This window comes from Pelodiscus sinensis, chromosome 1 (assembly GCF_052426305.1).
Source record: "Pelodiscus sinensis isolate ZL-2025 chromosome 1, ASM5242630v1, whole genome shotgun sequence".
Taxonomy (NCBI): domain Eukaryota; kingdom Metazoa; phylum Chordata; order Testudines; family Trionychidae; genus Pelodiscus; species Pelodiscus sinensis.
In genome coordinates, this window is record NC_143052.1 from 75,099,372 (window position 1) to 75,115,982 (window position 16,611).

At 41.7% G+C, this 16,611-nt stretch overlaps 1 protein-coding gene across 2 annotated transcripts in view; it reads left to right on the forward strand.

The window, feature by feature from the left end:
* Window positions 1-16,611, forward strand: part of TMTC2 (transmembrane O-mannosyltransferase targeting cadherins 2) — a 382,158-nt gene that overhangs the window by 217,003 nt on the left and 148,544 nt on the right. For both annotated transcript variants that reach the window (XM_075932545.2, XM_075932550.2), the window contains one exon: window positions 8,046-8,874. In XM_075932545.2, coding sequence (XP_075788660.2) covers window positions 8,046-8,874 — 829 coding nt within the window. The remainder of the gene's footprint in view (window positions 1-8,045; window positions 8,875-16,611) is intronic.

Below are 16,611 nucleotides of genomic sequence, written 5' to 3' on the forward strand. Positions count from 1 at the left end.
TAGGGGTGGGTGGGAGGAGGATGTAGCATTTCAGTCCTACCTCGTGCCGCCCCTCGGAGTTAAACTCTCTGTGGCTCTGCATTTTAAATGTAGTAAGGGCTTGGCGGTTCTTACTATATATAAAATGCAGAGTTGCAGTGGTAATCGTGAGCGCCCCCCTTATTGACGAATCGAGTCAATTCCATCGACTACTCGATTAATTAACCATTACTTACCATCCCTAGAGCAGACAGTAGTATCACAAAGAGGAAAGGCCCTATGTGTGTCCTGGAAGTCAAGAAGTCAGATGGTTCATGGAAGTAAAAGACCTTTTCTCTTCTGAACTAACATGGGGGTAAAATGGGTTGACCCTTCTAATGTGTGGGATGGAAGATTAAAATATCTTAGTGTAGCATTATAAATCTGCAGTAGTTTCACTGAAAGTTAATGACATTAATGGCAAATGTCTGTGGGATAACTCCAATTACTGGTATCCAGGTCTGGAGTGGCACAGCAAATTAGTCTCTGGAAAAGGGTTCAGGTACCATCATCTGCCTGAGACAATGAGGAGGTCCCTTTTAAGTATAATTATTTTCCCCCAGTCTCTGACCTTCAGTTTTCTGATTTCTCTTTAATTTAATTTTTCTTTCACTTTCTTTAGTTTGCCTCATTTTGCCCTGTCATTCAGCCCACAAAATAGTCATGAAAAACAGTGACATGATTGATTTTATACAAGAATCCAGCCTGGATATTTATTTCTTCATCTGTGTTTATTTTATACAAAACTGACATAATTACCTGATATTGTACAGGTCCTTAACTGTGATAAGGTGGGGGTTAAAAAAAAAAGATTAATGGGCTACATACCATTGAAGCCAGAAGGATTTTGTCATGTCCCCTCACTACTTCCTTTGGATGGCTGTTCCAGGATTTAATTCCTCTGATGATTAGAAACCTTCACCTAATTTCAATCCTAGCCCTGTTGGTGGCCAGATTATATCCATTTGTTCTTGTGTCAATATCAGTACTTCACTTCAGTAACTCCTCTCTCCTTGGCATTCATCCCTTTGATATATTTGTACAGAACAATCATATCTTCCTTCGTTTTTCATTGGGCTAGGCTAAACAAGCCACACTTCTTGAGTCTCTTGTCATAATTTCTTGAGTCTCTTCCAATCTTCGGATCATCCTAGAAGCCCTTCTCTGCACCTTTCCCAGTTTGGATTAATCTTCCTTAAATATGGAAGACCAGAATTGGACACAGTACAGGATGAGGTCTCAGTATTCAAAAGTCCATGTTTTGGTTGCTTCTGCTGGAGGCTTTCTCGGACTTAAGACTAAAAGGTGGTTATGGTGTTGGGAGGGAGGCCTGTGCTGGCTGTCTGAGGTGTGCCCTGCACAATTCTGGGTTGGAGATGTGCTTGGAGGGAGAGAGAGCCACCTTAGCCTGGCCTACGCTAGGGAGTTAATTCAAAATTTTGAAATAACAAGCAGAGCATCCAAGCCTGTTGTTCTGAAATAAGGGGCTGATTATTTTGAAATATCTCCTCCTTTCCTTGGGATATAAGCTTATTTCAAAATAGTTACTTTGGGAGTTATTATTTCAGAATAAGTTATTTCAAAATAGTTTCCTAACAGCTTAGCTGTAAAGACCCTTTACAGAATAAAGTTTAGGGAAAAGGAGAGTTTTTATACTCTTAGGCTGCGTCTGGACTGCCATGATTTTGCGGAAATACTTTTAATGGAAAAGTTTTTCCATTAAAAGTATTTCTGCAAAAGAACATCTAGATTGGCACGGATGCTTTTGCGCAAAAGCACTTTTTGCGCAAAAGCATCCGTGCACAGTATAGACGTGCTTTTGCGCAAGAAAGCTCCGATGGCCATTTTAGCCATTGGGCTTTCTTGCGCATAAAATTAAGGTGCCTGTCTACACTGGCCCTATTGCACAAGTATTCCTGCACAAGAGGGCTTATCCCTGAGTGGGAGCATCAAAGTATTTGCTCAAGAAGCACTGAATTCTTACATTAGAACGTCAGTGCTCTTGCACAAATTCAAGCGGCCAGTGTAGACAGCTGGCAAGTTTTTGCCAGTCTAGACGCACCCATGGTGTTTGATATATGGGAGGATTAAATGGTGGAGGGATGGTTTTACTTGTCTCGTCTTTTAAATATAAAGAACTAGAAGATTTACCCGGCATTGCTTGGATCCTTAACTCATTTTTGTTTTTTGGAAAATAAACTGAAAATGTACATGCTTAATTTAATTCAGTGCCCTGGGGTGGAGCTGGAGATGAGGGGTTCTGTATGCAGGCTGCCCCAGGGAGAGAGGACTACCTCAGCCCCCCCCTCCCTGCAGAAGCTTGGGGCCAGGTGAGAAGCAGCTCTCCATGGCTGCTGTAGCTTCAGCAGGCAGAGCCGGGGCAGGGGTGTATGTTCTCCAGTTGGGGCAGGTTCAGGTTCATCTGCCCCCTGCGCTTCCCAACCAGAGTGAGAAATGCCGCAAACTGCACTTTCCCCTAACTCCATGAGGAAGGGAAGCAACCAGCAATGATCCCGTTTGAATCAGGGGTAGGGGGAGGAAGGCTTCAGCCCCACCTCTCCTCCCTAAAGGGTGCCTGGGGGCTTGGGAGGCTCAGGGCTAGAGCAGTCCTAGATGGGGAGGGGTTGTAGTCGGCAAGAGTAAGTCTAAGGTCCGACACTGGGTTCTCAAAGCACAAAGGACGCCACACAGGTATCTGTCAAAACACAGTTTATTTCCTAACAGCTAACAGCTGTGCCTCTTAACTGGAAAAGCAACATAACAAAGAAGCAGCATATCTTACGTCCCTTCCTTCAAGCCTGGAACCACAGGTAGGCTACAGATGAAGTGGGAGGTTGTCTCAGCTTCCGAGGCGCCGGTACCCAAAGTCCATCAGTGAGGTCCAATTTGCTAGGCTTTGAGGCAGCCTTAAATACAGTTTTCCTGCCTGATTTGGCAGCTTGGAAATTTCCAGAGATGACTCATTACATGCTGATGTAGGGCTTAGCTGTTAGTTATCGATCTGGTTCTGTTCTGGATCTACTTTTGTTCTTTGGCCCTGTTTACGTGATCAGTACTTTAGGGTAAACAGAGTTGTTTATGCGTTCTTGCCCTTTACCCTTATCTTATACTTGTTCTTGCTATACAGGCAACAATTCTTATCTTAAATGGCATATGTTCCCATAGACTTGCTTCTGGCTCATCAGTAGTAGGGGAAAAAATGGGGGGGGGGGGAGAATGCAGGCCTCACCACTCTTAAACTAACACATACAAAGTTCTTCTGCAGTTGACCACTACAGGGGTCATACGCTCCCAGCCAGCCCCTTTCACCTGTCTGGTGGTTCTGTCTCTTTTCTGTGTGATCTTAGGAGAAGCAATCCTATATCAGGCACATCCCATTTTCCTGGCACAACTAAACCCTTATCTTGCTTTGAGTTATGGTAAGAGGAAGCTGTATACAGAGTTTGGTGGTCCTAGCTCTTACCATTTAGGAGGAATTCTTGAACAGAAGGAGAGACAGACATACAGACAAGCTCTCTCAAGTATATAATAGATTTCAAACTTTTTACTGTTTTTTTGGGGATGGGGGTCTCAAATTTTGACTGAACTGAAGGGAGTAAGTGGTGGGGCTTTTAGGGGAGATGTCTCCTCAACTGTTCTAATTAAATAGGTATTAACAAAGTAAAGAATACAACAAAGCAGTCCCAACACTCTGAGAAGGCTCATTTCCGTTGTCAATCAAGTTTCACTAGCTTAGCACTTTGGATGTCTTAATCTTGCTAGTTCTTTAGTCTTCAGCATGGACATGACCTGAATTTCTAATTAAAAAATAAGCAGCACACCTTCCCCTCCCAACTTTATCTTTTTTAATGCAAAGCTGTTCAGTCCTCCTTTAAACTTCAAAAGAGAGCAAAAGGGCACAAACTCAATTTACTTTCCTCCATCCTCACTTTAGCAACTGAGAGTTGGCTGTGCACCTAATCCATAGAAAAAAAGTTCCAACATGTCTGAGCCTGAGGAGGAAAAGGATAGGGTTCAACTCGAGGAAATGAGAGTGTATGACAGGGCAAATCAGAAGCTGAACATCTAATTAGAAGTGAGCGGCATAAACGAAAGCACCATCCTATAAATGCACTAGAGCTTGTGTAATCTAATACAGACTCAATTTTCAGTTCTAGTGATCAGGGATGTAGTAGTAACTAGGGGTATGTCTGGACTGCATCCCTCTGTCGGCAGAGGGTTGCAGATTAGGCAGGTCGACATTGCAAATGAGGCAGGGATTTAATTATCCCGTGCCTAATTTGCATAAAAATGGACGTCGCATGTTGCCAACTCAGCACTTGTCAGCAAAAAGCGGCAGTCTAGAGGGGGATCTGTTGAGAAAGAAAGCCTTTTTCAACAGATTCCTTATGCCTCCTATAAGGAGGTTTACAGGATCTGTCGAAAAAGGCTTTCTTTCTCCACAGATCCCCCTCTAGACTGCTGCTTTTTGCTAACAAAGTGCTGAGTCGGCAAAACGTGCAGCCATTTTTATGCAAATTAGGTGTGGGATATTTAAATCCCTGCGTCATTTGTAATGTCGACCTGCCTAATCTTCATCCCTCTGGTGACAGAGGGATGCAGTCTAGACATACCCTAGTTGACTAACTGATAAGCCTAAGTCTTATCAGTTAGTCAAGTTGACTACTTGCATTCCCCTTTGTCCCTCCCTTCTCTCTTCCCCCACCCCCTACTGCCTGTATCAGAGGCAGCAAGGGGAGGGGAGCAGGAGCCGGTACTGTGGGGAGCCAGCTTAAAAGCCAGGTCTCCTCAGCACCATCTCTGTGATGCTGACTCCCTTCCCCCTTCCCCATCCCCCTTCACAGGGGAAGGCAAGGGAGGCTGTTGTGAAATAGCCTCTGCTGTGGCGGGTCTGGGCTGCCACAGGCAGAGGCCGCAGGTGTTCACAGTTCTCCTCTGCCCTCCCACCACAACAGACAGGGGCTGTTGCCCTGAAGCAGCAGGCCATGCTGGCTGCAGACAGAGGTTGCTCCAGCCAAGCAGGCAGCCAGCTGCAGTCCCGGCTCATGCTGGGTCCAGGGCTTATCCGCACTGCGGCTCTGCAGTGTAAATGTACTAAGAGTCAGGTGGACAGGCAGCCCATCTCTTACTACATTTAAACAGCAGAGCTGCAGGGTGGTAAGCCCCGGACCCGGCACAAGCCGGGACTGAACCAGGCTGCCTGCCTGCCTGCCTGCCCAGCTCCTACTACGTTTTAAATGCAGAGCCTCGAGTAGTCTCTTACATCCCTAATGTGCCAGTAATTAACAGATACATAGTGATGATAAAAAACATATTGTATAATAAAGGTACCAGTAGATTGTAAATGTACAGAAACTGAAAACAATAGGCCCAAAATTGAGCCCTACTGATATCTATATTTCATGAGATCGAGGGAAAGTTTACCCACAATGAACAAGAGTGAACTATTTGAAAGATATAAGAGAATATGAAATCCTGAATGCCTGGCAAGACATAACAAGGCTATGAATGAATTGCATTAAATCTGGAGAGTATGTTCCAAGAAAAAATAAATGACATTGTTATAGTCAGAGAAAATGACATCAAAATCCTTACATAACATCTGGAACTATTTGTCAGAACAAAAAATTCCTTAAAGAAAACTCAGAATTAGAATATGTGAATGACAGACTCTTTTTTTTTCAGTAACAGTTCCAAAATACAATACACAAATAAATACTATTTGTTTTGCATTGACTTAAAATGAAATCTTGCATTTTGTGCCACCTGAAAAAAGCAAAATCTTGTTTTGGGTTGAATGAAATGTTACATTTTACTTGATTTTTTTTTTCATTTTTGGAGGCCTTTTTAACCTTTCTAAAATGAAATTGAAATATAATTCAGAACAAAGTGTTTTTGAATCAACATTAAAATGTTTAATTTCACAGATATAAAAATGAAACATTTTGACTTTTTCAGCTTACTTTGGGGAGGTTTTTTTTTTTGTTTTTGGCTGAAACAAATAGGCAAATTTAACACAAATTTGCAAAATATTTCAGTCAACCCAAATCTGCAATTTTGAAGAGGCACATTAGCCTGAATTTTTTTGCCTTGCTGTAGTTATATCAATGTTGTTCTAGTTATCACTTTTGAATTAATTTATTTTAGCTATGTTCGATACCCTAAGAGCTCCATCTTGATTTTTTTTCTGGAGTGATATAACTCCTACCCAATGGAGCTCCTTTTTCCAACCTGTGAAGTTGGGACTTCCAAATGACCTTTAAGCAAATCAGTTTATACCGAATGATCAGCCCTAAACACAAATTGATGTGTGTCAAACTAGTAATGAATGTGATAAACTTGATTCTCCATTCTGTTGCATTGGTTTTGTGCTACAGTAATTCGATTGAAGAGGATGTAATTGCAACAGTGTAAAATCAATATAAGCAACTAGAAAGACACCTAAAATATGGCAGAATCTGGCTGATGACACACTCTAGTGCATTAAGGAACTAGGAAGAGATGAATCATTCAGACCCATTCTCCTTTTTGAACATTGATTTGGTTGTGGTGCACCTCATCTAATGGCTATTAGATGTGAGTTGGTGACATGAGGTCAGCTCCTAAAATGCAGGTGTGCAGAGAATCGAGCCATAGTATGGGAAAGGACCTCGAGAGGTGTCAAGTCCAGTCCCCTTCACTCATGAAGGGCAAAGGAACACTTAGCCCTGGGAGAGGGGGGCACTAAGATGGTAGCAGTTCACCAGGGTTAGCTCCTGGCTGGCTGCCACCACTGTATTTACCAGCACCCTTGCAGGTACTGGTGATTGCATCTTCCATTTACCACAGATCGTTGTTCCTGGCCAATGGGAGCTGCAGAAAGCAGTGTGGACCGGGACACACTTCCTGTAGCTCCCATTGACTGGTAACAGCAAGTTGCAGCCAACAGAAGATGCATTTGCCCATACCTGCAGAGACAAAGGTAAATATAGTGGTGGTGGCCTACAGGAGCTAACCCTGCAAATTGGATCCAGCCCCCCCCACTGATCTAGATGCTCCTTGACAAGTTTTAGAGGGGGCAACTGAGTTAGTCTGCAACAAGAAAAACTTTAAAAACAACAAATAGTCTAGCAGCACCTTAAAGACTAACAAAACATGTGGGTGGTATTATGAGCTTTTGTGTACAAGCCACTTCAGAAGAAGAAGATCTATCAGAAGAAGTGGGTTATACCCACAAAAGGTCATGATGCCATTCTACATGTTTTGTTAGTCTTTAAGGTGCTGCTAGACTAATTGTCGTTTTTTAAAAGTTTTTCCTTGGCAAGTGTTTGTCTAACCTACTCTTAAAGTCACAAATAATTGAGATTACATGTTGCAAACAATGCTAACACAAAATGATTCCATTTGTAACAGTCTCTTTTGACACCAAATATGAAATCTGTAATGGGTTGTCTCTTATTACCTTGCAAAGTCCCCTTCATTTCCAGATGAAGCACATAGTGGAAATTTGCACTGGACAGGCAGAAACTTTCAATTTTTAGTGCTATTAATGCAGTGCTTTTCACCAGCTGTAAATTCAGTCATTATCAATAATAAAGACAATACAGTGATTTTTTTTTTAGCCCCAAACAGGAGCAATGAATGAATGAATGAATGAATAAAATGGAATCCTATAGAATACTTCTCCTGGATCGGATTATCAGTGTATAACACAACAATTCTGGATGGATCATTGGTAATAGGGATTGAATTAATTGACTCTGGAACTAAAAGTATAAGCCTGTACTAAAAGAGCGAAAAGGTCCAGCTCTAATAGCTTGTATGCTGTACCAGACTTTCAAATCTCAGTAAGCCATACTCTACAAGGGGAGACAGAGAGCCCCGTGGTGTCAGTGTGGGGAAACTACAGCACTCGAGAAATAATCCCAAGTATAAGAAATGCAATATTCTCATTGTTCTTTAAAAAGCAGGACCAGCATTCAATATTATGAAAGAAAGTCTGTGACATTAATTTGTACTGATGAATCTTTCTTTATTTTCTGTTTCAGAGGAAGAATTTATCCCTTCTCTTCAGCATTGGTTTATTGACTTTCTGGGGATCTACACTGCTGGGTGTCCGCTTGTACTGGATGGGCAACAAGCCACCAAGCTTTTCCAACTCTGACAACCCAGCAGCTGACTCAGACAGTTTTTTTACACGCACTCTGACCTTTTTGTATTTACCCACGAAAAACCTCTGGCTGTTGTTGTGTCCAGACACCCTCAGCTTTGATTGGTCTATGGATGCTGTGCCTCTTCTTAAAACAGCCAGTGACTGGAGGAATCTACACACTGTGGCCTTCTATGCTGGACTCCTCCTTCTTGCCTACTTTAGCTTGAAGAGTTCCAGCAATAAAAGAGAATGCAATGGGAAAACTGTGATGAATGGCAAGCAGAATACTAATGGGCATAGCTGCCACTCAGACCTGGAATACAAGAGTTTAGAGCTGAAGTCCAGCTTTACATCAAAAGAAGAGAATGGCGTAAAAAAACATGTAACTCAGAGACCTCAGCTTCCTTCAACTGAGAACATTGTACTTCTGTCTCTGTCTTTGTTAATAGTGCCCTTTGTTCCTGCCACAAACCTATTTTTCTATGTAGGCTTTGTAATAGCAGAGCGTGTACTATATATTCCTAGTATGGGCTTCTGCCTGCTTATTACAGTGGGTGCCAGGGCCCTTTATGTCAAAGCCCAAAAGCGCTTTTTGAAGAACTTGATTTTTTATGCCACTGCTGCATTAATTTTTTTCTATGGACTCAAGACTGTTGTTAGGAATGGCGATTGGCAGAATGAGGAGATGCTGTATAAGTCAGGGATAAAAGTAAACCCAGCTAAAGGTAATATGCTTACCCCTTGGTGAATGTTTTGTTCCTGCCTGTCTGTCTGTCTGTCTTTTCATGGTTTCATTTACAAGTTTGACACCTGTGATCAAGGTTTGAAAAAAGTCTTGACCTGGATGGTCCACTACATTCAACACCCTAATGACATAAAAAGTTAAGCACAGGGTATTTTTAGCCCACTCTACTAGCCTCATTTAGCACGACATTTTAACTGACAATATTTGTTTCCTTCTTTTTCCCTCCCCATCTCCTCCTCTCTTTGCTATTTGTGCCCTTGATCCCTTACTTCATTCATCCGAAGAAGTGGATGGTCCCCAAAAAACTCATGATACGAACTACATTTTTTATTAGTCTTTAAGGTGCTGCAGAACTATTTGTTGTTTTTTCAGTTAGACTAACACGGTTGCCCCTCTGAAGCTCTCTTTTTATAGGTTTGTCAACTGTATTTAGAGAATGTACATTTCTGAAATGCATCTTAGGTGCAGTAACACACACAGTGGCACAGGAAAAAGAAGACAAAGCAGGTATGCATTTTGATTAGGTACTACAGACTTAATAGTAATATGCAGAACATTGGGGAAAAACAAAGTAAGATGATTCTGTCTTTAATGATCTACAGGCAGTCCCCGGGTTATATGGATCCGACTTACATCGGATCCCTACTTACAAACGGGGTGAGGCAACCCCACACTAGCTGCTTCCCTCCAGCAGACCAAGGAGACGCGAAGCTAGTGTCCCCCCTCCCCCAGCAGATCAGGAAGACGCGGAGCAGCTTTTCTCAGCAGACACCTCAGCTTGAGAATAAAGGACTGAGGGAAGTGAGGTGTGGGAGAATAAAACTGAGCTCTGGAGAAATGTTTGGCTAGCGTTTCCCCTACATTATGTACCAGTTCCGACTTACATAAAAATTCAACTTAAGAACAAACCTACAGTCCCTATCTTGTACGTAACCCGGGGACTGCCTGTATCTGCTATTTTTTGGAATTAGGAATTTGGAATTGAAACATTAAGGTTACAGACTCTGCCACAATTTACATTACCTGCTATGAACTCCTTTCAGTAACTTTCCTAGGAGCAAATATGAGAAACAATTTAACAGAACCCAAAGAAGCTCTGTCTTTTAAATTTCAAATGATGTGTAAGTACCATTGATACTACAAAACAAAGCTGGGTTTGTATTATTCAAATTGACAGGCAGTCCATATTTCAAAGGCTAGCCAGGGTTTTAGCCAAACAGTCATACCCTAGTATGTTAATGCATTAAATCATTAAATGAGAGAGACAAGATGGGTGAGATGGTGTCCTTTATTGGTCCAACTTCTGCTGGTGAGAGAGACAAGTGTTCCAGCTTACATAGATTCAGAGGGGTAGGTGTGTTAGTCTGTAACTTTAAAAACAATGAGTACTCCTGGGGCACCTTAGAGACTAACAAAATATATAAAATCATGAGCTTTTGGGGGTAGAACAAACTTCATCAGTTTTACCCATGAAAGCTCATGATTCTATATATTTTTTTAAAATCTCTCACGTGCCACAGGACAACTTGTTTTTAAGCTCTCAAAGACTTCTTCAGCTGTGAGTAAGTTTTGAAAGCCTGTCTCTCTCACCAACAGAAGTTGTCCACTTTACCCACAATCTCTCTCTAATATCCAGGGACCAACAGGACTACAACAATACTGCATTAAAGCATAAGTGTGAGGTATCTGAAGCAATAGGAAAGTGCTATACCTCACAGAAAGCCTGTTTTATGTACAGGCCAGTGGAACTAGAAGAGATCTATTGATTGATTTTTATGTCTGTTATGGAAAAAAAAAACCTAGACAACATTTTAACTCTTTGCACTTAGGAAAACCCTAGAGTATTCTGCTCAGCAGAATGATGCTCTATCAGCAGTTGATGCTGACCAAACTGCTTTGAGTAAGATAATAGTGGTATGTTACAGTCTAGCTAGTAAGATGATAAAAGGTAAATGCAGATATCAGTGTAAGCGGAAAGGCAAAGAGGGAGAATAAAAACGGCATGATTTTATTAAAGCAGTTTCCTCTTCTACCATCATGGGGTTTTGAGACAGTCTTTTAACCTGCTCCCTTTTCTCCACCATTGAGGAAAGAAGGGAATGTCAGTGACATGTCTTCCTTGCCTCTTCCTATCCTCTCTCACACTCATCTTCTCTATGAGTTTTTGTTGCTGTGTTAGAAGAATTCTACTTGCTTTGCATGAACCTGTTTTAGGGTAGAGGGCGGGAAAGCACCCATCCTTCCAGGCTGCAGCAGCCTTACATGATTTATGGTTGTACCATACTGCTTTCACTCAACGATGGTATAAAAAAGCCAGTTAAAAACACAGCCAACTCTTCTACTTGTCTTCCCCATTTCCCCCCACCCTCACAATTCCCAAGTAGAATCATGTCTTCTAATGCTTCCTTAAAGCCATGGGCTATTCTGTTTGACCCAGTGTACATCAGGCAGATGCCTGTCATGATGGACTCATGGTAGCACTCAGGAGGTGCACTGCCCCCTTTTGCATGTGCTCCCTCATGCCCCTCCCGGTCACTGTAGGTTGACTCCTTCTCTCCCCCTCCCCCTATGGGCACAAGTTGCCCCTCTTGCTAGTCATTAGCTGATGGAATTTACGTGTGGTTTTGGGACTCCTTATCTGCATTAGTTAGCATATTTGTTTATATCCCTGGCTTATATCAAAATGGCAAATGAACTAGTTTGAGAGAAATTAGGGATGTAAAAGGTTGTTAGGGCATAGAGCAGCTCTCTGCCCTCCCCGGGCGGGGGGATGTGCCAGTCCCGCAGAGTCTGCCAGAACAGCCCCTGTCTATGATGGGCCCAGCCACCCTCCCCCCCACCAAGCCTCCTGCTGCAGGTTACGCGCTGGCTCCCCGGAGCAAGGCTGTGGGGCGCTTGCTTCAAAGCCTGCAGAAAAGCCTCCCTGGCCGGCTGCTGGCCCAGCTCCCGGGGAGACTTCACTGAAGGCTCTGCAATATAAAGCTTATTTAGGCTTTATACTGTAGAGCCCACCGCACGTGTAACCCTAAGCTTTGTAGTGGTGACATTTTCAACCACATTTTTACATCTCTAATATAAACAGTGTCTTTTTTATAACTAGTATATTAAATAACTCTCAAGATGAGTCACATCTTGCCTCATTATAGCTTGTGAGGACTCGGGAGGAAAATGGACTAGATTGATTAATGTAGTTTATAGATTTTGAAATGGAGGCATACATGTCTACAGCAGAGAGGAATGGGAGAAATGTGTCTCTGAATACCTTCAAATTAATGAGAAATCTAACTCTTAGGCAGTGGTTTTTCTCACTTGAATGAAGTGTTTCCTCCCCCCCCCCTTTAATCTGTAAAAACTGTGATAGTATTTACCATGTCTGCTGAGAGTTGAGAGTTGTGTCTCTGTGGCACCAATTATTCTGAATTTAATATAAAATTATAATTATACATACAATAATTATACTCACTGTGTCTTATCTCTGGTTTTACTGTGTAATTCCAGTAGCTGGTTTCATGGGGCAGATGTTTTTCAGAGAAGTGCTATCAGCCCAGTCATTTTGAACTTTAGGAAATAGTTGTATTTCTGCTCTCATTTTAAACTTTAGACCTGTAAATTATTGTTGATTGTAACTCCTTAAACTTGTTAGGAGCTAATTGTCCGACCTTCTATTATAGAAAGCACTTAATCTAGTGCTTAAAAGTAAAACACGTGAATAAATCTCATTGATGCCAATGGAACAGCACATGCTCAAATCCCACTGGATTCAATGGGACATCAGTGTGGGCTTAAATTCTTTCCTGAATCAGAGCCTCAGAGCATCCTTGATTTAGTGCTAGTGTTACTTTTTACATGCACTGCCACTGCCTGGCACATCAGCTCCTAACGTTATTCTGTGGAATTAGTAAAAACCAGGAGCACAATCAGAAGCAAGGGCACAATATGTTTGCTCTAAATGGTGTGTAAAAAATTCCTAGGCTCAGAAAGTCTAACTATGTTTTGTCCCCTTCCTTCAAGTCTGGATCTTTAAATGTTGCCTTGTGTTTCCAGCAGGAGGTAAAACAATTTTCTAGGATAGAAAACTGTAAGAGTTAAAAGAAATTTTCTTCTCTGGACAACATAGTCTTTTTTTCAGCAGGATGAATCACTTGTCATTATATTCATGCCAGTAGGAAGGTTTTGAAACTAACCCCAATTATTTTTGGATTTTTCATTTGCCAGCCTTTGCTAAAATAGTAACCAGCTTTGGTCATTTCTGATCTATTTCTAGCTTTCTTTACAACTGTGGTTTGTTTTTGTTTAGAAGATTGTCTGCTATAGCTTTGAGCTGGTAAGGAGCAGCTGTATAAAATGTATATGACTGTCAACATCTGAGTATGCAAAGTAGATCAATGGCATAACTAAGTACAAGTGTATGATCATTTAATGATTTGAGGGGTTTTTTGTCTTTACATTTACAGGAAAGTGTGGTACTTGGATGATTGCATATATATTTTAAAAATCCATTTGTGGTTAATTCTTTAATTAGCTTACTTAAACAACTTTAATTAGCGTAATTTAAACAATAAATAGTCCTGTAGCAGCTTAGAGACTAACCAAAAATATAGATAGTATCATGAGCTTTTGTGGGAACTGGGTCGTGCCCACGAAAGCTCATAATACATCTATATTTTTGCTTAGTCTCATAGGGCATATATAGACTACGCTAAACCTTTGAAAGGGATATGCAAATTCCTGTGGAATTTGCATATCTTCTTTCGAGCTCACTTTCAAAAGTGGCACTTCCAGAAGTGAAAGTAATTAAGATGTGGTTTTGTCGGCGAACGCTCCCATGTATCGACAAGCCACTTTTCCTTAAAAAATGAGGTTTACACAGAATTTGCATATCCTCTTTCGAAAGTCTAGCATAGTCTAGATATTCCCGTAGATACGACAGGAACATTTGTTGTGTTTTAAGGTTTTGGTGGGTTTTTTTCATTTCAGACTAACACGGCTACCCCTCTGAGACTTTTACTACTAACGTGTGTTCAAATTCAAGGAATTCTTCAAATCTTACTTTAGAATTCAGTTTATTTTGCATCACTTGTTTACTTTTGCCTCCCTCTGTTTGAAAGCCTGTGAGCCTCACTTTCTTTTTTTTAAACAGCAGGATTCATTTTATGGTAATCCAGATGCTCCATTATCTGCAATGTTAAATTTGCTTTTAGTTTCCCTTTAGAAACAGAGGGAGAATATCCTTATATAAAAATGGTTATAATGGGTACTGTGAACAAAAGAGGTACTATGAATGGACAAATGTCTGTTTACATTTTGAGACCTATATATACTTAAATCTGATCCTGCAAAATTAAGGTTTGAGCTCCAATTTGAGTTGATACAGTTTCTGTTCTTTCTTCAAACTTGGTGCCTGTGAATACCAGAAGTTATTTCCATCTGATCTGACAGCCTAGTCCGTTGACCTTATCTGTGCAAGGAAATGACAAGTTGCTGGCAATTTTTGTCATCGGTGTGTTCCTTCCCTGCTCGTTCAGTGGGCACTGTAATAACTGACGTGGTAAATGGAAAAGAACAGTTTTCAGCACCTTTGTGGTAAAAAATGTGATTTCCGTGATGAGTACTGCAAAGCAGCTAAGATTACTGTGAGGGAGAAGGATGGAAATAACCCCAGATTATGCACAAAAACTTTTACCTTGCTAGTTAGTTGAGGAAAAGGAAGCGACCCACTGATTATGATAGTTTTCAGCAATGTGTCTTTCCCCTAGTATAGACAGAGCCACTGTTAACAATTGAAACTTTGCCAACAATGGGGTAGGAATCTCTTGAAACCACTCTGGGGCATTGTTTTCAATAGCTAAGGGTTCTGTATGTTTCCCTGTTGTTCTAGGAAGAAGAAGGCTTGTTGCATACCACACGTTCTGTTTGCATTCCGAAGGAATTGCCGCATAATGTAGTATGTTTGAGTTGGCAACCAAATGACACTTCCATATCATGGGCATTTGGAACATGCTTTGCTCATTTTGTACATATATTGCACAGTTTAATGTTCTCCATGTCTGACTCACGATTAAAATGCTAACTCCTCTGTCAACCACAGCATCAGTAATTTTGCCATTTCTTCTGACGTTTCCTTTGTATTCATCAATAATGACAGCACTTTCAAGGTATATCTATACTTAATGCTATGTGCAGAGTGCAGACCCAGCATGTTTGCCTAGCATGGGTATCAATAGCAGTGAGACACTGCTTAGGCATATGAAGTGCAGACATACACTTTTCCCCTCATAGGGAGCTGCTGGAGCCTATCTCTACTGCAGAGAAAGGCTCTGGCAGTGGGAAAGCGGAGAGGAAAGACTTCTGCTCCTGCTGTAGTTTTCCCCTGCTGAAGGTAAAATCTCCAGCAGTGGAAAGGGTCCACTGGAGAGGAAAAGCAGGCTACTGTCTGCCAAAGCCTGTTTCCATTGTGAAAGCCTTTAGCTGTCACATGTAGCTATGCATAACAGCATGGATGAAATCTGCCTTTCAAGGAGGTTACACATGCTCTACATCAGTGGTTCCCAATGTGTGCCCGCCGAGTGACCAGGGCTCATTCCAAGCACATGAGCGGCCCTGCCCCCGGGTGCCCGGCAGCCCCAAAAGGTTGGGGACCACTGCCCTACATGCTATCACAAGCATAGACAAGGCCTACTAGTACAAGTTCTGTGAATGCTACCACTGTAGGTACTGGAGGATGCTTCCCCCAACAATTTAAGCTTAATTCAGACAGTCATGTTGGTTCATTAATTTCCACACATGTATGGAATAAGAGAGAACACGTCTGAGTAATTTTACATACCTTAACGTTAAGCATATCTTCCCTTTTAAGAAAGAGGTGCCCAAGCTTAGTACTGGGAGCTAGGGACTCCTAATTTCTAACTCCGTCTCCCTTATATGGCCTTCAGTGACTCAGTTAACCTCTCAATTATCAATTCTTCTGTTCTGAAACATTGTATAAAAGATATAATAAAAATGAGGTGTAAGTTAAGGATGTTAAGTAGCGAATAAATGACTAATCATGTACTCGATATAATTTTTATTGCGCACACAATTAGTCAATAAAGGGCCGTTGCAGCTTACCCCACCACCGGCTCCTCTTCCCCCCCCTCCCCCTTCTTGCTGCCCCTGATATAGAGGCAGCAGGGTGGGAGTGTGAATAGTTGACTAATAGACTACTTTTTTGCATCCCTAGTATAAGTCTGATTGAGGCTTAATTCAATATTCTATAAAAATACTACTTACTAAGTATTGTTAATAATCTACAGCAGTCAGCCTTACACTATGCCTTAGGTCAGCATTTCTCAAATTGTGGGTCCCGACCTCCTGTGGGGTCACAAGCAACTTAGAGGGGGGTCGCGAACAACTGAGAGGGTCATTGCAGCAATGGGGGGGGGGGGGACGGAGTATCGTAAGCAACTGAGAGGGGGGTCGCGGTATCACAAGTTTGAGAACTCCTGCCTTAGGTAAATAGGTAAGGCTATTTCATCATTAGTAAATATATGTATTCATAGTATTAAGGTAGTGCCTAGATATCTTAGTTAGGACTGAAGCCTTGTTGAGCTACATGCTGTATAATCACGGTCTCTTGCATCAGAGATCCTATAATACCAACAAATAAAACAAGTGACCTACAAAAGGTAGGAGACAAAACAAACACAAAAATACAGTAGTTTGGGGAGTGATAGATATG